The sequence below is a fragment of the Zonotrichia albicollis genome, chromosome 4 (assembly GCF_047830755.1).
Source record: "Zonotrichia albicollis isolate bZonAlb1 chromosome 4, bZonAlb1.hap1, whole genome shotgun sequence".
NCBI classification, from domain to species: Eukaryota; Metazoa; Chordata; class Aves; order Passeriformes; family Passerellidae; genus Zonotrichia; species Zonotrichia albicollis.
The window spans coordinates 2,502,665-2,530,273 of record NC_133822.1 but is presented as its reverse complement, the minus strand read 5'-3'; the positions used below and the strand labels follow the sequence as shown (position 1 = coordinate 2,530,273).

The following is a 27,609-nucleotide window of genomic DNA, read 5'->3' as shown; positions in this document are numbered from 1 at the left end:
ATCCTGGGCAAGGGGATTTTTCCAGAAAATATGGCAGTGACAATTCCTCATCAGTTGTGTTGCTCTTCTCTTTCCCAGACACCAAAGTACCTTAAATTTGGATATTGGGGGAGAAAAGAGAGGGGAGGGAAAATATCAACTTCTTTAAAGCTCTGCATGTCCTGATAGCATCAAAGTCCACATGGAACCATTCCTGAAGAAAATATTTTAGGACAACAGGCCAAACACCCCTCACATAAACAAATCATCATGGAATGGTTTGGGTTGGAAGGGACCTCAAAGCCCATCCAGATCCAATCCCATGGGGACACCTTCCCCTATCCCAGGGGGCTCCAAGCCCCATCCAACCTGGCCTTGGACACTTTAGGGATCCAGGACAGCCACAGCTCCTCTGGGAATTCCATTCCAAGGCTCCCCAAAAAGGAATTTGGGCAAAGTGTGAATATCCCAGGTATTATCAAGCCCTTTCCATGTGAAATTTCCTTAAAGATTGATAATAAATAATAAGTACAGAAGCCAATCACATTTTTGGGACAGCTTTAGAGGCAGGGAAATGACAAAGTTTTGAAATCAAAACTACTTTAGGAGGTCATTGAAAGTTTTGACCCTGACATCCTTTGCCTCCAAAGGATTTCTCCAAATGGGAAAGAGAAGAGCAACACAACTGGGTGATGTTGGCACTTTTGGATTGGTTTAGAGTAGAAGCTCACTGTCTAACATAGGTGATGGGTATCGGGGCAACAGGGTAGCCATAGATTTAATGGTGTCAGGAACTCACATCTTAAGAGAGGAACCTACTTGCCGCGGCAAAAAGTCTAAATATGGACAACACTGGGCAAATTTAGGCCAGCTTTTTTATTATTGTTAGCACATCAGAACATTATTACAGAACATTATTTCAGAACATTATTACAATGGAATTCAATGTTAACAGCTTGCTGGCCTACCGTGGAAGTGCCACCGAAGGTGGGGTAATACGGAATGACATAAAATCATTTCAGTTTAGATTTCAGGCAATCACACCAAAACAAGACATATTGACAAGCCTTCCATCCAACCTTATAAAACATACGTAATGGTAGTTAAAACAAAGACTACTTCATAAGAAACAAAGAACAGAGTTCTATTCATGGTAACCTTCTAAAGATATACATTAAATAAACTTGTTGCCATCCTAAAGCCAAATCTACCAAGTTGTATTGTTATTTGTCACGTCTACTGCTTGGGAAACTTTTCTGCTTGCTTGGGAAACTTTTCTGCTGTAACAGAACTTCGGGCCACATCCTGAGGCCTAAATACTCTTTTTTAACCATTTCCTAAAAACCCTCTGACTTTATGGATTCCAACAATAGGTATTGGGAAGTAATTGTAAACATTGTATACATAATTTTTAGTATAAAGACATAACACCACCCCAAGGGCAGGCAGAGCCGCTCTCTGTCCTGCTGGATGGACCTTGGCAGGACAGGAGAAAGAATTTTATAGATAAGAAAGAATAAACAACCTTGAGACTGAGAACTGAAGAGCTCTGACTCCTCCTTCAAGCGCTCAGGCTGAGAAAAGAGACTTTCTAACACATCTCAGGGTCACAAACCAGCAAAAAATCCTGAGACTTTCCAATCCCTGAGGGCTTCAAAACACACCTGAGCCACGTGGCCTGAGGTGCAGCGCCTGGATTTGGAGGTTTTTGTGCCAAAACGTCCCAATTCCTCTGGAATGAGGAGCCCAAAGTCACCTCCAAGCCCACCTGCACTGGGAGGGCACAGAGAGCGCAGCCTGGCGTTAATTACTGATCTTTCAGCAGGAAATAGGCATTTAATTCCTGTTTAATTATCGCTTGCTAAATGTTTAATTAGCGCTTACTCTCTGAAAATCACGGGATGTCGAGATCTGTTAGACAACTTGTGCCACCTTATTTTCCAGGAGGACCAGATGATAACTTAATTGAAGGTGGTGGGTCCAAGTTTGTGTGCAAACCAGGAGCCAGGAACATCACCATCATCTTTCACCCCCTGCTCAGGTAAAATCTGCCTTTTTCACATTTCTACAGCTGCAAAACTTGAAAATAAGTAGAATTAAACCTTTGATTTGTGGGGATGTTGGGCATATTCCGGTTCTGAGATCCCAGTGCAAAGGGGCTGCTCTTAGGTTGTTGGGAAGTTTTGTTTTAAAATAAACTTTTTTTCTAAAATATTTAAATATTTAATATTATTTTTCTAAATAATTTGTTAATTTTATCAATAATTATTTTCCAAAATATTTAAATATTTAATATTATTTTTCTAAAATTACCTGGTTAATTTTATTAATAATTATTGTTTTCCAAAATGTTTATATACTTAGTTATGAATATTAATAATTTAAAAATTTTAGAAATATTTAATATTTATTAAATATTTAATATTGAATATTTTTCAAAAATGAATTTGGTAATTTTATTATTGGTAGTATTCTGAAATATTTAAGTATTTAATTATGACTTCTAATTATTTCAATATTTTAGAAATATTTACTATTTCTAAAATATCAAATATTAAATACTTTTCAAAAATTATTTTGGTAATTTTATTATTTCTTATTATTTTCTAAAATATTTAAATATTTAACTATTACTATTAATTATTTACATATTTTAGAAATATTTGATATTTTAGGAATATTTAATATTAAATATTTTCTAAAATAAATTTGTTAATTTTATTATTACTATTTTCCTGAAATATTAAATATTTAATTATTGCCTTAAATTATTCAAATATTTTAGAAATATTTAATATTTCTAAAATATATAAATATTTAAAAATACTTATTTAAAGAAAAATGAATATTTTTCTTGAAATATTTTTAATCTTTTTCCAACTGAGCTGTGATGTCAGCTGGGATTTCCTGTCTGGGTGACCCTGTGTCACCCAGCAATGTCATTTATTGACCTCAGCTGGGGGAAGTTTATTTGCAACCTGCCACAAATTGTTTCTCGCTGTTCTTGGTGCTTATTAAAAAGTCAGAGGAGCTGCACGGTGAGTTCATTGATGAAACGCTGATGTGGGCTGGGGACTGCAAATTAATTCCTGATCCACAGTGATTGCCAAAATTGTCACAGCTGGAGCTTTAAACAGAGCAAGCCTTGAATAAACCTCATTGTATCATTCACCTCTGAAACCTGAATTTTGCTGCTTTTCTAACAGTTTGTGCTGTTGGTTTTGTGGAAATTCAATAATTCAAAGTTTGGATTGGTTCATGCCAAGCTCCCAGCTCTTTTTTTTGGGAGGATTTTCCTTTCTCCCCATCACCTTTGGAGAGCTTTTCCCTCTTTGCCTGTGCTTGTGTGAATTCTCTGTCCTGAGTCACCCAACAGGGGCCTTTCTGCAATGCTAAACCCAAAAAGTCACAAAATAATCATAAAAAAATGATTGGGATCTGATCCCAGAGAAAGGAATCTCCTCCTGGTACCTCTGTGGCTGAAAGTTCAGCTTATTTGTGACTTCTCAGGACTTAAAAACCCATTTGGAAAACGCATCAATGCCTCCAAATCAAAATTTCTGGTGTTAAAACAGCAGGGATTGGAACAATCTTGAGAACATCCTGAAATGTGTTATGGTGGGCAAGATCTTGCCTTGGAAGAAAAAGAGTTTATTTCTTGCTACGTGCCCATGACAAAGTGGAGAATTCCATGAGCACATTTCATTTCCACCTCTGTCTCTTAAACTGAAGAAATGTGCTAAAAATGAATCTGCTGCAGGATAATTTATAGTATTTTATGGTGGGAAGAGATGGACAACTGAGGTTTAATGTTCTTCAAGGCGTGACTGTGAAATTCAGTGCTTCGAGGTGTGACTGTGATGTTGTGGACTTCAATTTCTAAATCATTAATGAATTTACAGACATCTTGCAAGCCCAGAGAGTGGTGATACTCCTATTTTTATTGATGAGATCTTTCCCATTGATTGAAATTCTTTCTCTTTGCCTTCCTGCTTTATTTTTCCCCCTTTTTTTTTCCTCCCATCTGAGTGAAACACGAGTGCTCTGCTTTAAATAGCTCTTCTCCCAAACACTTCACTTTGCATTCCCAGCCTGCAAGTCAGGCAGGAGGAATCATTTGCCTCATAAAACATAATTGCATGGAGATGAAGGTAGCTGTGTACAGTGGATTTTTCATGCCAGGCACCTGCAACATCTTCACTCCTTTGCATTGAGGATTTCATCAATAACTTCAGGAAAACATGGGATGACCCAGTTTGCCCTTTTCTCCCTGTGGGGTGGGAGAGTTTGGGGAGTTTTAATGTGGTTTTATTCATTTTAATGTTTCATGTGCTGAGAGATTTAAATCGTGATGAATGGGGTGCAGAGAATCTGGGGTGATCACAGGATTTTTTAAGCTGACAATAATTCCCTAAAGGGAATTCTGTTCCTGATGGGATAGCCATGGCCTGTCCCACCAGTGGCTGAAATGCTCAGTAGGGTGAATTTGCTCAGATATTGGTGCCTACAGTGATTTCTGGAGCTGAAATGCTCAGTACAGTGAATTTGCTCAAATATTGATGCTTGCAGTGACTTCTGGAGCTGAAATGCTCAGTAGGGTGAATTTGCTCAGATATTGGTGCCTGCAGTGATTTCTGGAGCTGAAATGCTCAGTAGGGTGAATTTGCTCAAATATTGGTGCTTGCAGTGACTTCTGGAGCTGAAATGCTCAGTAGGGTGAATTTGCTCAAATATTGGTGCTTGCAGTGACTTCTGGAGCTGAAATGCTCAGTAGGGTGAATTTGCTCAAATATTGGTGCCTGCAGTGACTTCTGGAGCTGAAATGCTCAGTAGGGTGAATTTGCTCAAATATTGGTGCCTGCAGTGACTTCTGGCACATGGAATCATAAAATCATCACCTCCTGGTTACACCCTTGTTGCCCTTATCCAGATATTCCTGTTTTAAATGTCCAGCTCTCCTGGAGGTAATTCCTGCAGAGCTGTGAAGTTTCCACCTGTTTTATTCTCCTTTTTGAGGTTCTTTATGACCTCTCCCCCTCATCTTTCATCCCTGTCCCCTGTACATGCTTGAAATGGATCTGGTTTGAATTCAAATGATCAATATTTTATTTACAAGGGGTTTTTTCCCTCTTGTTTTTATTAAAGCCCCATAAATACGTTGCCAGAGGAGCTTCAGCACTGCATGGACTCTCTGATTTCATGAGGCAGCTGAGTGCTTCTGAAAGTATTAAACAGACTGCCTCACTGAGAAACCAGACCCTGGTGTGCTGATTTAAAGCCTGAGCATCACTTCAAGTGATGGATTTAAAATAAAATCCAGCCCTGGAATGTTGAGGGAGAGTTGAAGCAGAGCATTCACACTCACCAGTGGGAAATTCTCTCTTTTGTGCTCCTGCTATGAGAGGTGTCAGTGCTGATCACATCACAGGTGCACGAGCACTGGGACAGATTTGCTGCTTAGAAAGCCACTTTTTCATCCTTTTTTATTTACAAACTGAGGGTGGAACTTGGCTCTAAATTCGTTTGAAGAATACAAGGTCAAACTTTGGGTAAGGTGCAAATGAATCCATTCCCAGTAATCGATCCCAGTAATTAAAACCATGGGCAGTGTAAGGAAAAATACCTAAAAATGGTTTTCAAAGCTTTCCTTGCCTTTGAATTCCTTTAGAGCAGGGAGCCAGAGTTGGGAAGTGAGGTTTGTGCTGTTCAGGATGTGGGTCCCTGATTTCCACAAGGACAGCTGAGACACACCAAGGCCCAGATTAATTAGCAGCACTTAATGACACCACCACCGACAGAATAAACGAAGAGTGGATTTCTGAGAGACAAGTGGGTGTTCTAGAGGAGATGATTCCTGGGAATAGCCTTTCCTAACTACACCTGGAAACTAATTGCACTTAGAAATGGAGGCAGAACCCACCTCTGATTTGCCTTAATTACATTTCATGGGAGGTGCCAAAGTATAAAAGTTACCAAAGGAGCCCAGTTGCTTCCTTCATCCTTTGCTGGAGTTACTGGGCTGAGGATTAACATCTCCCTTTGGAAGAAGGAATCACAGGAGCAATCCCAACACCCTTCCTTCTGGAACATGGAACAGCCTGAGCGATGTCTGTCGTACCATTTGTTTGGTGGGGATTTTTATTTTTTTCTGATGTCTTTTTTTTTTTTTTTTCTTTTTTTCTTCTTAATGTTTATTTGTTTCAGCTGGCATTTGAAAGGCACTTGGCTCCTCGGGGTAATAATCATTTTACATATGCTTTATAGAGTGTGTTTATTACCAGACAATTGAGGAACAGATGTCTGCAGTCTCCAGGCTGGAGGGGGAGGAATGGGAAGGGTGGGAGATGGAGGGGATGGATGGATGGATGGATGGGTGGATGGATGGTGGTGCTGAGCAAAGTGCTGGATGCTGGATATTGAGGCCAGGGGGGGTTTCCATTTATTACCATCAGCCACAGCTCATTAGGATCAAGCAGCAATTAAAAGGCTTGGAGGATGGAGGAGAAAGCCAAGTGCTCGCTGATTCAGAAGGAAAAGTCACTTCCCACCAGGACGTGACCTTGGGAAGGAGGAGTGGGGAGAGGAATTGTCCTGGCACCCCTGGGATCTCCCCTCTGCCAGGTGGGCAGGGCTGGGCTGTGCCAGTGGTGTCACTGCCTTGGGGCTCAGAGTCTGCAGAGAAAAACGAAAAGGAAAAGCAAAATTCCCAATTTGCCGCTGCCGACACTGTTTGGGATGCGAAGGATAAAGGAGAGGGGTCTCCCCTCTGCCAGGTGGGCAGGACTGGAGTGCCCCAGTGGTGTCCTGATCATTGCCCTGGCGTTCAGAGTCTGGAGAGAAAAACAAAGAGGGGGGAATAAAGGAAGAAGGAAAACCAAAATTCCCAATTTGCTACTGCTGGCATCATTTGGGATGCAAAGAATACAGGGGAGGGATCTCCCCTCTGCCAGGTGAGACGGACTGGGATGTGCCAGTGGTGTCACTGCCCTGGGGTTCAGAGTCTGGAAAGAAATAGAAAACCAAAGAATAGGGGGAAAAGGCAAGAAGAAAAAGCAAAATTCCCAATTTGCTACTGCTGGCATCATTTGGGATGCAAAGAATACAGGGGAGGGATCTTCCCTCTGCCAGGTGGGCAGGGCTGGGCTGTGCCAGTGGTGTCACTGCCCTGGGGCTCAGAGTCTGGAAAGAAAGAGGAAAACAAACAGGAAAAGCAAAATTCCCAATCTGCCCCTGCCGACATGGTTTGGGATGCAAAGAGGAAAGTTTAGTGCTCTGTGTGTGCATTAGTGTTCTATGTGTGCCTTTTGTTTTTGGGATTGATGGGGGCAAGGGGAAGAGAGCAGCAGTAAGTTTGACCTTTTGATGGAAGATGAAGTATTTCTGTTCCTTTGTACAGTCTCCATCACCGAAAGCAGCAGGCTTGACAGCAAATTTGGAATTAACTGTTTCCTTTTCTTTCCAGTTACTTTAATGCAAATAAAAGAGGGATTGCTCTGCTATTAAATTAAAAAATCCTTTAGGGACTAACTGGGGAGGGTGGTGATGGACTTTTGCTGCCTGTTGATATCAGAATGTCCCTCTCCAGTGAAGTGTCAGATTTCAGGAATTCCCTGTCCCTGGGAGGGAAGTGCCCAAGGTGCAGGACAAGTGCATCCACCCGGGGGCATGAGTATGGCAGGGACGTTTTATTGGAATGGTCCTGCCAAGCTGCTCTTGAAATCAGGATGTGTCAAGATGAAAGGTGCTGGATGTAGAATTTAAATCCTGTTTATTTTGAAAATATTGTGAGGGGACAGCAAAGTTGTCATGGGACATTAAAATCCTTTGGTCTTTGAGCATCAAGTACTGCTGGTGTTAAAAACTACACCACTAAATTGGTCTAAAATTCAGAACCCTTGCATGTCTCACCAATAACCCCTTTTACATCTCTAAGGTTATAATAATAATAATAATAATCTCATTTTATTTTAAAATGTGCTGTAATATCTTGTAATTGCACACTATAAAATTAATATTTGATAATATAGGGACTGTTGGTCTTGGGAAGCAAAAGGAGTGTGAAAATTAGATGAGTTTGTTACATTTAAGCTATGCTCTATCACACCAAATAGGTTAAGAAAAATCTGTGGTATTTTAAAGTCTAAGGGTTGCTTATTATTAGTGAAGTAGATAGAAAATGTCAAGTCCCCCTGTGGCACAAATACTGCTAAATAATGAGAGCTGATGCCTTTGGCTTTCTGAATCAAACCTAAAATACTTGATTTCAGAGAAATCAATAAGGCTGAGTCAAGCTGGGAGAGGGAACTTGGAGTGTTGACTGCCTAAAGTTTGTGTTTGAGTCTGAGTAATGTGCAGAGGATCAGGGTAAATTTAAAAAAAATATCTGAGGTGCTGTAAAGTGCACGGGAAACTTAAAGGTCCTTGAAAAGCGCCCTCCAGATTTCATCAGGTCTTGCATTGTGAGAGATTCCCTTCAAAGGGTAGGAAAATATCACTTAATTGATGGAATTCTTGCTTCTGTGGCGTAGGGAATCTCTTCCTGCTCTCTGGGGCTGGGAGATGGGGCCTCTGGTGAGAAGGATGAGGCTCAGATCAGGAGATCACGAATTCCCAGGATCACTGAGGTGGGAAAAGCCCTCCAAGGTCATCCAGGCCCAGCTGTGCCCAATCCCCACCTTGTTCCCAGCCCAGAGCCCTGAGTGCCACATCCAGGAGTTCCTTGGACACCTCCAGGGATGGGCACTCCTGGGCAGCCCCTACCAAGGCCTGAGCCCCCTTTCCATGGGGAAATTCCTGCTGGTTCGACCCTGAGCTGCCCGGGCCCAGCCTGAGGCCGTTCCCTCTGCTCCTGTCCCTGTTCCCTGGGCTGTCCCCTCCTGGCAGGGACTTGTGCAGAGCCACCAGGGCCCCTGAGCCTCCTTTGCTCCAGGCTCAGCCCCTGCCCAGCTCCCTCAGCCCCTCCTGGTTCTCCAGGCCCTGCCCAGCTCCCTCAGCCCCTCCTGGTTCTCCAGACCCTTCCCAGCTCCCTCAGCCCCTCCTGGTTCTCCAGGCCCTTCCCAGCTCCCTCAGCCCCCTCCTGGTTCTCCAGGCCCTTCCCAGCTCCCTCAGCCCCTCCTGGTTCTCCAGGCCCTTCCCAGCTCCCTCAGCCCCTCCTGGTTCTCCAGACCCTTCCCAGCTCCCTCAGCCCCTCCTGGTTCTCCAGCCCATTCCCAGCTCCCTCAGCCCCTCCTGGTTCTCCAGGCCCTTCCCAGCTCCCTCAGCCCCTCCTGGTTCTCCAGGCCCTTCCCAGCTCCCTCAGCCTCTCCAGACCCTTCCCAGCTCCTTTTCCCCTTCCCTGGACCCTCTCCAGCCCCTCCAGGTCTCTCCTGTCAGGAGGGACCCATCCCTGGACACTCCTGAGTGACCCCAAACTGGACACTGCCCTTGAGGGGCCTCAGCAGTGCCAGCACCAAGAGACCTCAAATCCTTAGTACAGAAACACAAAATTCAACACTGGAAATGAGGAAAGGACCTTAAAGATCATTTATTTCCAGCCTCCCACCATGGTCAGGGCACCTTCCACCAGAACTTTCACCTGGATACTCCAAACTTTATTTTAGAATTTCCACTCTTGGTGCAACTTCTCATCCACTCAGGGCTTCTTTGCATTGCCCTGAATGGGAACCTTCAGGGAGCAATTTGACACCTCCCCTGGGAATGTTTTTCCCTCCCTATCCCCATTTAATGAGTATTTAGGAAGCTTTTAGCTGTTCAGTTCTTTCTGTGTGCCTGCAGCAGGGATGGATGTTCCTCTCAGGCAAATCCCAGCCCCTTTTCCTCCCTGACAAAGTGAAGGATAAAGACACAGCTCAGCAGAGCTCCTTGTTGTCACACTGCTGAGGAGAGTTTTCCTCCCGACTGGGGCCATCACAGGGATTGGGGACTCACATGGAGAGGGGATGGGGAACAGCTTCACATTTTGTGCCTTTTTTTTTTTTCTTTCCCCCCTGATGCTTTATGAGAACTGACAGTCTTGCTGTGTGTGTGTCTGATTAAAGATGACAGTTTATAAAAACCTTAAGGTGAGGCTGTTCATTTTCCATGACAGAAAATAAAGCGATCCCCACCCCCCCTCACTGCCACCTCCCACACAAACAAAAACTCTCACACACCAAAAAAAAAAAAAACCCACCAAAAAAAACCCCTCTTAATATGTGAGGCATTGATTTTATATTGTCTGTCAGAGAATGTGCTTCAGCAGATCAGTCAAGTTTGGAGTTTTCAAACATGCTTCATCCAAAGGGAAAATCAACAGCCTGTCAGAAATTTCACATGTCTCCAGCTCCTCCTTCCCTTTGGATGAAATACAAGCTGAAGGAACAGAGAAATTTTGACATTTGCAAGAGCTGGGGCTGAATAGCTGAAAGGAGTGTTAATGTAATTCCATGGTAATGAGGTACTTTGAACCAGGCTTGTGCTCATTGAGCCAACAAAGCAGGATGAGCTCATTCCTTCATGGGATCACAGAATGGTTGGGGTTGGAAGGGACATCAAAGATGACCCAGATCCACCTTCCACCATCCCAGGTTGCTCCAAGCCCGTCCATCCTGGCCTTGGACACTTCAGGGATCCAGGGGCAGCCAGAGTTTCTCTGGAAAACCTTAAATTTCCTTCCAGCATTTCACTCGTGCTCTCCTGGAGGAGGATTGAGCATCCCCACCTTGCTGAGCACCATTATTCTGATTTTGTCAAGGGGTTGATGATGGCATGTGAATTTCCAGTGATTTATTGATTCCTTGGGAACAGAACAGTGCAGTCAGGGGGGATCTAACAGGATCCAACCTCAGGATTTCTGTTGGTCAGAGTGACTCTGGGATAGGTGCAAGTCTCTTTTCCCAGCCCAGCAGTCGAAGAAGGAGTCAGGATTCTTCTGCTGTTGTTCTTAAGGTTGTTTATTATTTCTTATCTATAAAATTCTTTCTCTGGCCTGCTGAGGTCTGTCCAGCTTGGGGTGGTGTTATCTTTTTATACTAAATACTACATGTACTTTATTTATAATAATATCCCAATACCTATCACCTATGTTAGACAGTCTGTCTCTAATCCAATCCAGAAGTGTCACCATCACAGCAGAAGATGGAGGATAAAAAGAAGGAGAAGAAGGACAGGACACGCTCAGATTCCTCCATCTTGCCTCTTGAACCCCCATTCTAAAACCCCAAAGTTCTACATTTTCACCTTGTGCTAAATTCACTATCATTCTACTCAAACTCTTGTGGCTTGCAGCTCCTCACACAAAGTTGATAATTATTTTTCCATGGGTCAAAATCAAAGGCACAGGTGTTTGTGACTCTGTGCCAGGGTCTCTGAGCCCCCTGGCAGGGTTTTGGGCAATCCAGAGAAATGTCCTGGGTTCCAACAATCCAATCCCCTGCGCAGCTCAGCGATCACCACATGGCCACAGAAGTTCTGGAAGGGCAGAACAGATCCATTGATTCAACTGAACCATCTCAGGTACAAAATTCCTTTAAAAAAACCCAAGTTCCACACTTAGATCCACCTTTAAGACTCACTAAGTTGGAAAAGCCCTTTAAGATCATCAAGTCCAACCATTGACCAGCACTGCCAAGGCCACCACATGTCCCCAAGTGCCACAAGAATTATCAAACATTTAAAACCTCAATCACAAGTGAGATTCTGTCATGTAGGAGCTGATGCTTTTCAAGCAGCTCCTTTGCTATTAACAAATGAACTTCCAGGAGTAGCTAAAACTTTATTTAATAGCCCCAACTTTCATTTCAAATACAGGAAATAATTCTCTGACATTGCTAAAAAAATATCTGTAGAGCAACAGAAGAGCTCCCATGGCACAACCAGAAAAGCATCTTTGATTTTTGTGGTGGAAGAAAAGGGAAAAAGAACTTGACAAATTCTACATTTATAATCTGTCTATGAAAGACTCAAAAAATGGAAGTTCAAAAAATACTTCAGTGAGGGTTTTCCCTGAATGGGGGAAATCCAAGGATGAAAACACAGCGTGGTTTAGATGCACTTTATGGTCCTATTACCTTAAAAATTGTTACACAATGCCTGTGGTTGCTTTCATCAAGATTTATGAATTTTTGATTGAAGGCAGGAGAGCTGGTGCTGGATGAGAACAAAAAAAAGGTGATTCCTGTGTTTAGGATTTGCTGGTAAAAGCAAAGATCTGAAGCCTGGAATGACCCCACATCCCCCATGGAGCCATCAGAGCAATGAAAGGAAAGATTAATAATTTAAATTTTTGTCATGGTTGTGTTTTACATCACGTGTTCAGCTCAAGGGATTTCTGGGAAAAGCCTTTGGTGGGGAGCTGGAATCTGGAATTCCCTTGGAGTGTGGGAGCTCTCATTTTGTGTTTTACCTGGATTCTTCTTGCAGGGCTTTTTCCTTTAAAACCTTTTGCACAGTTTAAAGCGTTGTGGTTTGGGGAAACCAGAGCTGTTCCCTCAGGGCATGGAGGTGAATTCTTGTCTCCCTCACAGGTGCTAAAAGAGAAGGAAGGCAGATTTTCAAAGTTTTTAATTTTCATTTAAGATAATCTGAACTGTTTATTTCAACTATTCCCTTCTTTTCAGTTTCCTGAGCTGAGCTACAAAAAATGGGTTTGAAGTTCCTTCACCACTAACCTGCATTTTCCCCTTCTGCTGAATTCCTGGATATTACAGTGCAGGACCCTCATTTATTCCTGTTTCATTGGGATTATTTGCTTCAGACTCATCAGATGTGGCTCCACAAACACTTGCAGGGTTTTCATGGGCGCGTGGCAAAAAGAAAAGTCCTGGTAGAATCTTGGGAAAATCCTTTTAAGGATGTGAGCCCATGGAAAAGCAGGTTTTACAAGCACAAGGTTGTGACACAAAATGATTTTTTGGTGGGGCATTCCTGAGGGATTTAACTTGAAATTCTGTTGACTTTTAGAGATCTGCAGAATAGGCATAAATACATTTTGCAGGCCAGAAGTTGGCCTTTTGTTTGGTTATTTTGGGTCCTGGGAATCTTGAATTTCGGATAGCTCAGCAGGAATTGCAGTTTGTGGAATACCACTGGAAAGCATTTCCAAAAGTTCCTTTCCTTTGGTAACTTCCAAACTTTTCAGAGACAAAATTCATTCACACCTAAGTGTGAAATTGCTCGGTCCATGGAAATCCTGGTGCTGGAGCTGCCAGGAAAGAAGTTGGGTGAAGTGTAGGCTTGAATGGTCCCGAATTCTGTGCAGATTTATTCCAAAATAAATGGGAAAAACTGGAAGTCTGAAATTCCCACTGTTATTAACCAAGTTCCATTATTGCAATTTGGTCTCCAAGTTGTATTTTTACAAATGAATTTGCTCTGGAGGTGTGACAGGTCTGACACAACTCCAAGAGTCCTTATTAATTAAAGCTTTATCCACACTGTAACGTGAAATAATGCTGCTAAATAAGTGGAGATCCCTCAAAAATTCCTTGGTTTTGGGTTTCACTGTAAGGTGAAATAATGCTGCTAAATAAGTGGAGATCCCTCAGAAATTCCTTGGTTTTGGGATACCCAAATTGGATATATTTTACCTGAGCCAGGGAACTCATTCAGGAGGTACAAGACAGAATTGTTCCTTTTACAGAGAAAAGCTGGAGACCTTCTAGAAATAACAGTAATTACAACAAAAAGGGAGAAATGTTGGCAAGTGTGATTTTCTAGCAGATCTCCCAGAGGAAATCCTGGTGGATTTTAGGGGTGGGTGAATTGACAGCCTGGTCTGGTGGACAGACAGAAACTCAGAACTGCTCCACAGAGTAGGGAAATTTATATACTCTAAAGTTTTATCATCTTACAGGGAGGAGATAAAACCATCCCCTCGTGCTGCATCTTTGCAGAGGGTGGAGGCAAGTCTGGAGTCTGGGATGATTCCTCATTTATTCCCTGGGGTTGTGCAGTTTTTCACTGCAAACCATCAGTGAGACGATCATTCCTCCTGACAGGCCCGGGCTGAGGGATGTGAGGGAAAATTGGTCAGTGGTGCACCCTGACAGCCAGTCATTCATCTGAACTGAGGAAAAGTTGTTGCTAAAAGGTAATAAAAGTTGATTAATTGCAGGGAATCCCTGGGTTGCTGGTTGCTGTCTCATGTTAACGTTGGGATTTTGGTGTCTCACCTTGGCCTGCCTCCTAAAGTGTTGTCTCACCTCCTTCCCAGGAATTTATTTCAAGTTTTTCATGGCACTGAGTGTTTGGAATAGAACAGAATTGTGGAAGCATGGAATGGTTTGGGTTGGAGGGAGGTTGAAGTTCATCAGTGCCATGGTAGGGGCACCTTCCACCATCCCAGGGTGCTCCAAGCCCGTCCAGCCTGGCCTGGGACACCTCCAGGGATGGAACAGGGTCCTTCAACCCAGGCATTTACAAACCACTTGTTCCTCTAATTTAATGTATTTTAGCAAAAAACAGAGGTGAAAAGTCCACTGCTGTGACAACAGGGACATTTCTCTTCTTCCAAACAGAAGTTGAAATGAAATCTTTCCTGGAATCCTTTCCAACTCCCAAAGCTCAGGTGGATCCTGTTGGAGACTTGTCTTTACCTCCAGGTGTTGAATTTCAAAGGCAATTTAAAATATGTTCTTTTCCTCTCCTTTTCATACAAATCCAGTCGGGATAAGTGGGAGTGAGAGTGAAAACCTCTCTGTGTTTTCTGCTTCCAGGCCAATCTTTCTTCTCAAACTTTTAATTTTCTGATAGAAAAGATCCCCTTCAGCTGTCTTGTCCCCACTGCTGACCACATCACCTATGGGGTTCTTCACCACACAAAATCCACTTTTCCCATCTGCATCCCTTGGGAGCCTCCTAGGGAACATTTTTGTTAAAAAATTTTCTCTTCCCTGTTAAAAAAAAAAACAAATAGAAGTTGTCAAGGATGGGGGAACTATTGTTGCAGTGAGCAGAATGGGTGCTTATTATCAGTTATGGGCACGCCCAGGTCAAGAGTGAAGTGTTTTTTTCTGTTTAGTTTGCTGAAAGGCTGGGATGGCTTTAATTGCTGGTTGTCATTTGTAATGGAGTAGATGCAGTATTAGAATTATTCAGATAATTTGTTGTAATTACCCACCATCAGGAGCTTTACAATGCTCAAAATACAATCTTTGAAGCAATGGCACCGAGTCCTTTGAATGGAAGGCAGCAGCTCTGGAGAGCACAATATCATTTATAGATTGTCAATCAACTCAGCGAGGTAAACAAAACAAAGGTGCTTTTCCACAAATTCTTCCAGTGCCCTAAACCTTCCCAAAAATCTTGGCAGAACAAGCAGGATGCCTGGAGTGCTGAAAAATCAGAGCTTTTGCAGAGTTCCTCAAAGCAGGCAGGGTTTGAGAAGCATTGTGTGCTTTGAATAAAGTGTTTTCCACAAAAACTCTGCCCCAGGGAGCATTATCCATTCTGGCTCTGCTGCAGCAGGGGGGGAAATCTCCCTGAGGTGCTGCTGCCCCTGATTGTGGGTGAGAAAATGGGAAATGGGGCAGAGCTCTCTGGGGAGGCAGAGGGGCCCATTTGCATTGCCCTCCTCTCCACACCCAAATGAATGCACAGATGCAGGGGGGGCTGAGCTCCCAAATTTGTATTCTGCTGGCTCAGGGCCTGAGCCTTGTCTGGCAAACACAGAGAGAGGGAGGGAAAAAACCCCCGAGTGTCACGAGCACAAGTGTGGGCTCGCCGTGACCTTCACCTGCTGCGATAATTCTGATGTGCAACGACCAAATTCCTGGAGATGTTTAATCAGCGGAGCTGAATTTTGATGAAAGCACATGTCACGGTGCCATTACTGCTGCAGGAATTAATTCTGGTTCAGAGCAATGTTCTGGATTCGTGAGGATTAACACTGCTGAACTGTCACCTCTGCAAATTCCAAAATCCCTTCCAGCCCTGGTGGCTTCATTTAAAATGGAAAAAAATGTCAGCTGGCAAAACCCTCTGAGCGCTGGGATGATCCCACAGCAGGGCAGGGGGATTTTGTCCGTGTGTCCCTCTCAGGTGAGACCCCAGCCCTGGGACACAGCAGCAGCACCGGGAGCAAATCCAGAGAATCCATGGAGCTGCTGCAGGGCTGGAGCCAGGCTGGGAGAGCTGGGAATGTTCCCTGGAGCAGGGAGGGATCCGGGGAGAGCTGGGAATGTTCCCCTGGAGCAGGGAGGGATCCAGGGAGAGCTGGGAATGTTCCCTGGAGCAGGGAGGGATCCAGGGAGAGCTGGGAATGTTCCCCTGGAGCAGGGAGGGATCCAGGGAGAGCTGGGAATGTTCCCTGGAGCAGGGAGGGATCCAGGCAGAGCTGCCAGCACAGGGCAGGGCCTGCAGGGGCTCCAGGAGAGCTGCAGAGGGACTGGGGACAAGGCCTGCAGGGACAGCACCCAGGGAATGGCTCCCACTGCCAGAGGGCAGCCATGGGTGGCATCTTGGCAATGAGCAATTCCTGCCTGGGCTGGCATTGCCAGAGCAGCTGGGGCTGCCCCTGATCCCTGCAGTGCCCAAGGCCAGGCTGGAGCAGCCTGGGATGGTGGGCTTGGAATGGGATGGGCTTGAAGGGCCCTTCCCACCCAAACCATTCTGGCATTTGGGACACTCAGAATCCATCCCCAGGGATTTTTATGGAAGTTGGGAATGGCAAAGGGAAGGGAGACCCTTCCTGGAGTGCTGAGATTGCCAGTGAAGCCCCCAGATCCCAAAATCCCTTCCTGGAGAGGAGTCGGGGTGGGGATGGATCCAATGCCAGGCTGGGAGAGCTGGGAATGGAGGGAATTCCCTGGAGAGGGAGCCTGGGCTGGGATTTTGGGAAGGGATTCCCAGAGCAGCTGGGGCTGCCCCTGATCCCTGCAATGGCCAAGGAAGGATTGGAGCAGCCTGGGATGGTGGGAGATGTCCCTGCCATGATCTGAAAAGGTCCTTTCCAACCTAAAATATTCAATAATTCCATGATAAATAATCCAGTATTGGGACTTCAAACTCCACACCCGCTCAAACATGGAATATATTTAGATAACAAAGCATCAATGAAAGCTGAATTAAGGCATTTTTGTATTTTTAGCCTCGATTTTGGATGAGAAGGTGTAAATTGATTATATTTTTATTTGTCTCCAGGGAAGCACTTGTCCATGTGTAGTTACATGGTGGGAATGACATCACTGCAAATTCCCTAAAATCATGACCCAGGTTTAACCCAGGCATTTAAAAACCATTTGTTCCTCTAATTTAATGTATTTTAGCAAAAAACGGAGGTGAAAAGTCCAATGCTGTGACAACAAGGAAATTTTTCTTCATCCAAACAGAAGTTGAAATAAAATCTTTCCTGGAATTCTTTCCAGCTCCCAAAGCTCAGGTGGATCCTGTTGGAGATTTGTCCTTACCTCCAGGTGTTGAATTTCAAAGGCAATTTAAAATATATTATTTTCCTCTCCTTTTCATACAAATCCAGTCGGGGTAAGTGGGATTGACAGTGTATTTTTATGGATTTTAATGGGCATAAAATCTCTCTCTGGCTGGAATCAGCCTGGGGATCCATGTCCCCGTGTCCCTGTCCCCCAAGGCCATTTCCAGAGAGTTCCCTGGCTTTGCTGGCGACTCCCAGCAGCTCCACAAGGGGAAAAAAGTCAAATTGTCAAAAGTCATTAGTGGCTGTCACTTCGTGGACCTTCACACTGGAGCTCCCCCTTTGGAATTTTGTTTTTCCTGTACTTCAAATAAGTAGGACGATGTTGGACAAAACTGCTGGAATTTCACCAGTTTGTGCTTTTTTGGTTATGCCTGTGAAGCAATGGTGGGTTTAGGAGTTTGAGGCTGAGTTCTGTGCTCTTTCCTCCTCCTAATTATTGTTTTTAGACTCAAATTCCCCAATTCCACTGCTCCAGGTTGAGGCTGTGCCACAATAAATCTCTGATCCCAACCCCTCCAGGACATCCCTGCTCCAAAGAAACCCCTGAAGCCGCAGTCTGAGAGGGAGATTCTTTAAATAAATCCCTTTCCTGTCCCTCTGACACTGAGAAATGGGGTTTGGGAGCCTTATTTACACTTCTTTTTGCCCAGATTCTCCAAGTGCTGCTGCTGAGCCTGTGCTTCGTGGGAAGTTATTTTTACAGCTTCATTTTCTGCACAAAGTCATCCCTAAATAGAAAGGTTGTGCTTTTGCTTCTATGCTTTGAGTTCCTAAATTTTAAAGCATATATTAGTAATGCTTTGGTTACTTAATTAAATACCTAATTATATTTAGCAGTTTTAGGGTGTTTTTGCCTCTTTCTGGTGGCTTTTGCTGCTCCAATCTTTGCTGTTTGTGACATTTCCAACATATGTTTGAATTCTTCCAGCTCCTGTGCCTTGTCATTTCGCTGCTCTTTTTTTTTAGCACTGATATGTAACTTTTGCAAAATAATTGCACAATAACAACTCCAGTGTTAATTTCTTTTTTAAATTTTCTTTTAAAGCCACGGGAGCTGTAGGTATTCCCTCAAAGAGATAGAATAGGAGCTGTGGTGCTGCAGGTGGGCTGAGAACAAGGACCCAGCTGGTGCTGGAATTTTACCAGTTTGTGGTTTTTTGGTTGTGCCTGCAAAACAGGGGTGAACTTAGGAGTCTGAGGCTGAGTTCTGTGCTCTCCTAAGAGCTTCTATCCTTCTAATTATTCTTTTTAAGGTTAAAATTCCCCAGTAGCAGGGTAGCTGGGGAGGTGTAAAAAGGAGTTTTATGTGTGTTTTTACAGTGATCTGTGTAAAATCCTCTGTTAGGAGCAAAATATATGGAAGGGAGAAAAAGAAAAGCAAAACAAGAGCATAGAAGTCACCTTAAACCTGGCCTGGAGGTGCTTTTTACAGTAAATCTTTTGACATTTTTGATATCTGTGTCACAACAAAGACAGAGGGGGAAATTGCCACCTCGTGTGACAGGTGACCCCAGAGAGGGCAGCTGTGTCACAGGCCATTAATGTCCGCCCTCCCATGTGGGATCTCAGGATCTGAGTCCTGAGATGCCGGGCCACCGAGACCACCCTTGGGGGGCTCGGGAGTCCTGGAATGTTCCAGAAGTGTCTGGTGGCTGGACTTTGACCCTACACGGGAGACGACACCTGTATGAGGACAGGAGGGTTTCACCGGGGTGAATGGTGAAGGGATTGGTTAATTAGAGAGTGAAACACAGGGTTTAGGATTTCTGTACAGGGGGGTTTAGAGAAGTAAGATGGAGGAATTGGGGCGTGTCCTGTCCTCCTTCTTCTTCCTCTTCTCCTCCATCTTCTTTGGCCATGGTGGCACTTTTGGATTGGTTATTACTGAAAGTGCACCCAGCAATATGAATAAATGGTATTGGGGGAAAATGATAAATATTGTACACGTAACAATGGGTATAAACATACGTGGCTGTCCGGAGGACGGCACAGTGTGCTCATGGCTGGCTGCTGAGCAGATCTCTGTTTGGCTGAAAGAAAATCTTTTAGATAAACAATTAATAAACATAAAAACCGAAAGAAGAACTGAAGCTTCTTCTCGTCCTTTGATACGCGGGCTGCCCCAAGGCCACCTCGGGCCTTTCCAGGCCCCTCAAACAGCCGAGATAACCGGACACTCCCAAAGCTCAGCCTGGCTTTTCCTTTGTGTCCCGTGCTCGGCTGTTTTGATGGCCTGGAAAGGCTCGGGACAGCCTTGGGGCAGCCCGCGCTCCAAAGGACGGAAGGAGTCCTCAGGTTTTTTCGGTCTTCAGTGTTTATTAATTTTTTTATCTACAATATCTTCTCTCTGCCCGACAGAGGTGCGCACAGCACGTCAGCCATGAGCACACTTATGTCAGTTATCTTTATACCCAAAACTATGTATAAGATATTTACCTTTTCCCTCCAATACCTTTCACCCTTATTGACAAGTGCACTTTTAGTAAGAACCAATCCCAAAGTGCCACCACCACCACAGAAGAAGGACAGGACACACCCCAATTCCTCCATCTTGTCTCCCTAACACCCCCCCTGTACCGAAATTCTAAACCCTGTGTTTCAAACCATAACTAATCAATCTCTTCACCATTTATCCCCTGTGATTCTCCCATCCTCATCCAGGTGATGTTTCCTGTGCTGGGTCAAAGTCCAACCACCAGACACTTCTGGCCACGTTCCAGGACCTCTGAGCCCCCCAAGGGTTGTCTCGGTGTCTCTGCACATCAGGACTGCCGTGCTGAGATCCCACACTTTGCTCGTGGGGCCCAAGGGGGATGGAGGGAAGGAGGTGCCAGGGCTGTCTGTCTGTCTGTCTGTCTGTCTGGACAAAGCTGCTGGCCCAGCAGGGATTTGCGCCCGGCGCTCGGCCAGGGCTGGGTGGCTCCGGTGTCACTTTGGGTTTAAGGGAATGTTGGTTTATGGAGGGCGGGGGACAAAGCCTGGCTGCCCCAGGGGGGTGGAATTGGGGCTGGGATGGAGATGTGGGCATGGCATCCCCCATGGTGCCAGCAGGGATGGGCAGCTGGAGAATGCCCGGCTGCAAAATCAATTCAGCTTCCCTGTGCTGGTGTCTTAGGATGAGGGAAGAGATGAGGATCTGACTCCATGTTTCAGAAGGCTGATTTATTATTTTATGATATATTATATTAAAACTATACTAAAATAATAGAAGAAAGGATTTCATCAGAAGACTAGATGAGGATAGAAAAAAAAAAAAGAATGATAACAAAACTTGCCCTCTGGCAGTGGGAGCCATTCCCTGGGTGCTGTCCCTGCAGGCCTTGTCCCCAGGCCCTCTGCAGCTCTCCTGGAGCCCCTGCAGGCCCTGCCCTGTGCTGGCAGCTCTGCCTGGAGCCTTCCCTGCTCCAGGGAACATTCCCAGCTCTCCCTGGAGCCTTCCCTGCTCCAGGGGAACATTCCCAGCTCTCCCAGCCTGGCTCCAACCCTGGAGCAGCTCCATGGATTCCTCTGGAATCTCTCCAGCATCTCCAAATCCTGCTGATGCTGGTAGGCCTGGGTTGGTCTGAGCCTTCCAAGGGCTCCTCAAGCTCCTCCTTATCTCATGCTCAAGGACAAAGCTCAGCTGATAATGAAATTTGCGCATTTTTCCTCAGGATATTTATAACCACAGTGAGAAATCTCCTCTGGCTCTGCATGTCAGAGAGGTGGGAACATGAATGTGACCGTGTTCACAGGGGTCTGAGGATGAGGGAAGAGACAAGGATCTGACTCCATGTTTCAGAAGGCTGATTTATTATTTTATGATAGATATTATATTAAAACTATACTAAAAGAATAGAAGAAAGGATTTCATCAGAAGGCTGGCTAAGAATAGAAAAAGAATGAAAACAAAGGCTTGTGTCTTGGACAGAGAGTCCAAGCCAGCTGACTGTGATTGACCATTAATTAGAAACAACCACATGGGGCCAATCCCAGATGCACCTGTTGCATTCCACAGCAGCAGATAATCAATGTTTACATTTTGTTCCTGAGGCCTCTCAGCTTCTCAGGAGGAAAATCCTAAGGAAATTTTATTTTTATTTTTCATAAAAATATCACGGCTACACATGAATTCGTGCAGCCAAATTCCATCCACGGTGAGCACAGTGTGAGCAGACATTTTTCACCTTCTGAGTTACACCTGAGAGGGGAGCAAGTTCCAGCTCTCTGCTTGCTGGAATGAATGTCAGAAAGGACCTGGCCTCATTATCCTGCTTCCCCTTTTCCATCCACAGCAACTCTGGCAGCTTTTTGGCTGTTGTTCACATTTTGCCATTGATCCTAGAATTTCCATAATTCCAGCATTCACCAAGGAAGTGAGGGAGTGCTTGTGTGTATTATAATTATGTGATGACATGCAAATAATGATGTCTTCTAGGTGAAGAACCCAGGATTCTGTTACTGATAAAAAGTTTAAAATCAGCTTTTTGGTTAAACTCAGCCTGTGGCAGTCTCAGGGTAATGGTTTTCCTTGCTTCAAGTCCCATGACTTTTGGTTTTGCTGAGTTCACAGCTTTTCCTTTGACCTCTCCAGTCAAATATCCATTTCCTTGAATTATTGGCATAGTTTATTATTAGAATAATTATTATTTTAATGCTTTATCTTTTAAGTCACATATTACAGTGAGGGTGGGTGATTTTCATTTCTCTTGGCTGTATTTCACAACAATTAATTAAAACAGGGAAATTTCTGGGAAGAAAGTGCTGAAGAGCCCTGTGGGGTTGAGACATCAGTGGCTCTTCTCTTATTCTAAATTTGGATTAATCAAATCCTTGTTTTCCCTTTTCCCCTTGGTTTGAATCTTCCATTAAAAAGCTTCTAAAAGGAGATGGGGTGGGTGGAAGCAAAGGGTTTCAGGTTTGAGATCAAGGCTGGTTGGATGTTTAGGAAATAACTTTGAGTTGTGCCAGAGCAGGTTTCGGTTGGATTTTAGGAGAAATTTCTCCATGGAAGGGGTTGTCAAGTGCTGGAATTGGCTGCCCAGGGAAGCACTGGAGTCCCATCCATGGAAATATTCATAAAACATATGGATTGAGGTCGTGGTTTAGTGGTGAACATGATGGTGGTGTTGGGTGGACTTAAAAGATCTTTTCCAATTCCATGTTTTTGTAATTTCCTTGAAAAAGATGAGCCTGTTGTCAAAACCAGCTGAAGTGGCAGCACCAACTCCCCCCTCCCTTTAAACTTGCTTTAATAGGAATTCCTTCTTTCACTGCCACAGCTCATTGGAGATAAATCCTGGAAATTTCACCTCACTTCCATCTTGCCTTTTTTTTTTTTTTTTTTTTTTAAGGACCCTTCCTTTTCCTGACCCTTTTGGTACAAACCAGCATCACGATTGCACCAAAAAATCAATATTTCTAAACTTTCTGTCCCTTTGCTGCCTCCTCCCAGAGCCCAGAGCAGAAGGGAAGGGGATCAAACCTGATCCCAGCCGCAGATTCACCTGGGCAAGGGTTCAGATCCTCCTCTCTTTAATGTCACTGCTGTCCCACAGTGACCTGACCTGAGATGGATTTGCTTCCCCCCAACTCCTGTCACAGCAAATACTGCCCTGACCTTTACAAACAACACGTTAACATTTATAAATTTGATTTTCCTGTGGCTTGTGGAGAGAAATGGTTCCAGGTGGGCAGGAGGGGGCGTGGCAGCACATTCCCAATGCATTCCCTTTCTCATCCCATCCACTCCTCCACGTTCCTTTTGTCTGTGCCTCTTGGTCTTTGGCTTTACTAAATTGGTTTTTATGATATTTTCTACTCTGTGTGGCCATCACCAAACACAGATTAAAGGCAAACCTTCTGTGGTTGATTTTTGGTGTCTTTGGGAAGGAGGAGTTTCCTTGGCTGTTTCAGTCCAGTTTTTGATGGAGCACCTGGTGGGTTTTAGGATGATCCTTGCCCATTTCTGAGGAAATATTGCAAAATCCTGGCTCTAAGTTGGAGTTCTGGCTCTAAGTTGAAGTTTTCTCCCACAAGAGAAACAAAGATTTAGAGCTCACTCTCTTTGGGTTTGGCTCAGTAGTGGCAAACTTTAAATTTCACTTCTTGCTGCCTCTCCTGAATTTAATTATGAACCAAAACTGAGTCTGGAGGGGAAAATGTGATTGCCGTCCATAATTATATCCCATGAATAAATGCAAGTAGCAATTTGGCTAAGGAATAAATGGATATAATTTTCCCGTTCCATCCCTTGGTAAGACACAGTTTGTTGTCTTTTTTCCTCGCTGTGAATTCAGATATCTGAATTCTGTGCTCACACTCTTGGCCCTTGTGTAGTAAATTTTGGTTTCAAACTTGCTTTAATAATGGAAATTAATGAAAATGGCTTAAGAAACAAAGCAGCAACATTCTCTAAAGGACAGCTCTGGAATGCAGGTAATGAGGGACGGGTGTTTGTGTGGAGGGACCTGTTCTGGTTCCAGCACTGGACTTTTAGAGGTTAAAATAAAATTAGGATGAAGAATGAAATGTCAGTTTTGGGGTCTGAATCTGGTGTATTCCCCAGAATGGATGGGGAGGAGCAGGAATATCCTTGGGGAAGGTGTCCATGGTTGGAATGAGATGATCTTTAAGATCCCTCCCATTCCATGGTTCTGGTGCTAATTCTTGGAAGACACACATCTCTTGAATATTTTTTTTCAGAGGAGAATAACGTATTAATATTATTATATACAGGACATGGAGCTTTAAATAATCCGTTTCAGGGAAACTTTGACTTGCAGAATTTAGGAGGAGTGAAAGGAGACCTCAGTTTGGCTTTGCAGTAAGTCTGGTACAGCAGAAGGACCAAGATGTTCCTCTGGCTTTGTTATTGCTCTGGATCAGTTTGGGGGAAACTTAATTTGATTTTAATTCATAAGTAGAGATTTTAAAGAATTTGTATTCTGGATATAAATCCCAGAATTACAGAGGGGTTTGGGCTGACAGGATGTTAAAGCTGGTCCAGTTCCAAGCCCTGCCATGGGCAGGGACACCTCCCACTGCCCCAGGTTGCTCCAAACCTCATCCAACCCCCTCCCAGGGATGGAGCAGTGCTTTGATTAAAACAATCAAACCTTTATCAAAAAGGTTTCACAATTGAATTGAAGATCCAAAAAATGGGATCCTGCTCCTTGCAGGACTCCATCCCAGCTCTCCCACCTTGGCCAGGTGCTCCTCCAGCTTTGCTGCCTCTGCTCCTCTCCCTGGTGGAGATCACCTTGTGTCCTACCCAGCCCTGCCATCACACAAGGTGTGGGGATGGCAGTGGATGTGCCACCAGCTGGTTGTCACCGTGCTCCTGTCCCCTCCCAGGCTGTGGGATTTGCTCAGGCAGCCAAGCAATTGTTGCTTAATGAGCATCCTCTGATAACGACTGGAATTAATTTATTCGAGATGACACCGTAATAATTAATACAGCCCTCTTGGGCTGCGTGGCATGGAATTGAGCCCAGGAGCTGGAGATATTAAAGTGTCACCATCCCTGTCCCCACATGTGAAATGTCATCATCAGCTCCTGCAATCTGCCTTTATTACAGCCATATTAAAATGGATGTTTTACATCTTCATTGCAGCCTATTAACAGCATTTCCTTGATTTAAGGGATGGCTCCAGGATGCAAACACAGCCCCATTTCCATGAATAAATTTAGCACTTTGGTGCTATTTATTTACTCCACACTGTAAAATGGAGTAAGATAAACAATGGGTCCCACCAGGGCGTGGGGTGAGGTGGTGATCAAAGTCTCAGCAGGTCAGGGAACAGAGGTCCAGTGAAGGAATAATGATGGAAATTCACAGGGCTCCCAGGGATGCCATTTGTATACCTGGATCTAATAAAGCAGGAATTACAGTGTTAACAACGTGCCTGGCACTGGGATTGGGATGGATTGAGACCAGGAGAGGGGAATGTACAGCTGGATCACCAGAATCTGTGTCCCATTGGAGCTGGGGACAGCTGGAGCTTGGAGGATCATCCACATGGAATTTGCTGGCTGTTGGATACCTGGCATTGCTTCTTTACTGCTCGGAAAATCCAGGCCAGGACAAGGTTTCTGCTCATCCAGGAATTCCTTGGACACTTCCAGGGATGGGGACTCCAAACCTCTCTGGACACCCTCTGCCAAGGCCTGAGCCCCCTTTCCATGGGGAAATTCCTGCTGGTGCCCACCCTGAGGCTGCCCTGGCCCAGCCTGAGGCCGTTCCCTCTGCTCCTGTCCCTGTTCCCCGGCTGTGCCCTCCTGTCAGGGACTTGTGCAGAGCCACCAGGGCCCCTGAGCCTCCTTTGCTCCAGGCCCAGCCCCTGCCCTGCTCCCTCAGCCCCTCCTGGTTCTCCAGGCCCTTCCCAGCTCCCTCAGCCCCTCCTGGTTCTCCAGGCCCTTCCCAGCTCCCTCAGCCTCTCCTGGTTCTCCAGGCCCTTCCCAGCTCCCTCAGCCCCTCCTGGTTCTCCAGGCCCTTCCCAGCTCCCTCAGCCCCTCCTGGTTCTCCGGACCCTTCCCAGCTCCCTCAGCCTCTCCAGACCCTTCCCAGCTCCATTCCTGGACCCTCTCCAGCCCCTCCAGGCCGTTCCTGCCCTGAGGATCCCAGAGCTGACCCCAAGGTTCCAGGGGGTCCCTCAGCAGTGCCAGCTCAGGGGACAGTCCCTTCCCTAACCCTGCTGGCCGCTCCATTCCTGCTGAAATCCAGGTGCCAGCGGCCTCCTGCCCACCTGGGCACACCTGGGCATGTCCAGCCACTGTCACCAGCACCCCCAGGGACATTTCTCCAGGCTCAGCCCCTTCCCAGCTCCCTCAGCCCCTCCTGGTTCTCCAGACCCTTCCCAGCTCCCTCAGCCCCTCCTGGTTCTCCAGACCCTTCCCAGCTCCATTCCCTGGACACTCTCCAGCTCTTTGAGGTCTCTCTTGTCCCAAGGCTCCCAGAACTGGACACACCATGGAAGCTGTATCGTGTCTGGAGACCCCCAGACAATTAAAAACAGTAGAAATCCAATTGAGGTTGCCTCAATTCCCAGCTGGATGAACCACTTCTATTTTCAGGTGCTGTCTTTTGTTTTCAGCAAAACACCAGCTTTGCATGGAGCAAATGAATTCTTTTAATGAGAATGAAACCATTTATTTAATAGATAATTAATTCCAAGGAAACATTGCAGGGATGATTTGTGACTACCCTTAGTCCATGGATCCACAGACACACCCAGAGCAGATGTGCTGGACCAGGAACAGGCTCTACAGACTCATCCCTTTTCCAACCAGGCCTGCATTAAATCTGAATATAATTTACATATCATTGAGACGGCTGGAATTCCCATGTGGACAGGGGGATACGTGTCTTGTGTTCCATCTCCTTTTCACTCTGGTTAAATAAATCCTTTCCCTGTGTGGGAGAATAAAGCTTTCCATGAGCTTTGGTATTCAGGAGCTCCTTCCCTTCACAATTCACACAGTGCTTGAATGGAATCTTGCAGGAACAGCCTCCACTGGATATTTTTAGGAGGGGGAGGATGGCATCAGGAAACCACCAGAGATATCTCTTCTGCCTCTGGATACACATCCTGGAATAAAAGGAACTGGTTTCTGCCTAATGCAAAGAGGAATTGGAAGCCTGGCACCAACTTTTGCCAAGATTTTCACCTTCCTGGGCAAAATCCGCTCTCATTTCTCTGCAGAAAGCTCCAGGAATTGTGTGTGGAGAGGAGGATCGAGCAGAAATAGCTGCTGGATGAAGTAAATTAGTTCAGGGATATTGCAGGCTTCCCTAATGGTGCCTTTATGGATGCTGGATGTTTGGGGAGGTGTGGGAATGAGCCAGCTCTGATTGCTCTGGGTGATCCAGGTTGATTTGTGTGTCTGCACCTGCCCCACTCTCATTTCTGGAATCACAAACTCCCCATCCCTGTGCTCTCCTGGGTGGGACGAGGAGATACAAAGAGCAGGAATCCCCAGGCAGAGAACTTCCTGTGTTGAAACAAATATTTGTATTTCCAGCAAACTGGGCATTGGAGGAAGCTTCTCGCTGATTTTTGTTTGAGAAACAGGGAATCAACAACATCCTGGCCTGTCCCAGCCCCATGGCAGGGACTGTCCCTGTGCTGGCCCTGCTGAGGGACCCTCTGGGATCCTGGGGGCAGCTCTGGGCTGAATGGAGAAGTTGCTTTACCAATGTAAAATGTTTAAATGCTCCCGGGAGAGCTCAGAGCTCCTT

General features: G+C 45.1%; 1 protein-coding gene across 1 annotated transcript in view; it reads left to right on the top strand.

Moving 5' to 3' along the window:
- The window catches only part of EXOC4 (exocyst complex component 4), a 438,637-nt gene that overhangs the window by 214,865 nt on the left and 196,163 nt on the right, over window positions 1–27,609 (top strand). Inside the window, exon 10 of the mRNA XM_074538663.1 lies at window positions 1,924–2,020. Coding sequence (XP_074394764.1) covers window positions 1,924–2,020 — 97 coding nt within the window. The remainder of the gene's footprint in view (window positions 1–1,923; window positions 2,021–27,609) is intronic.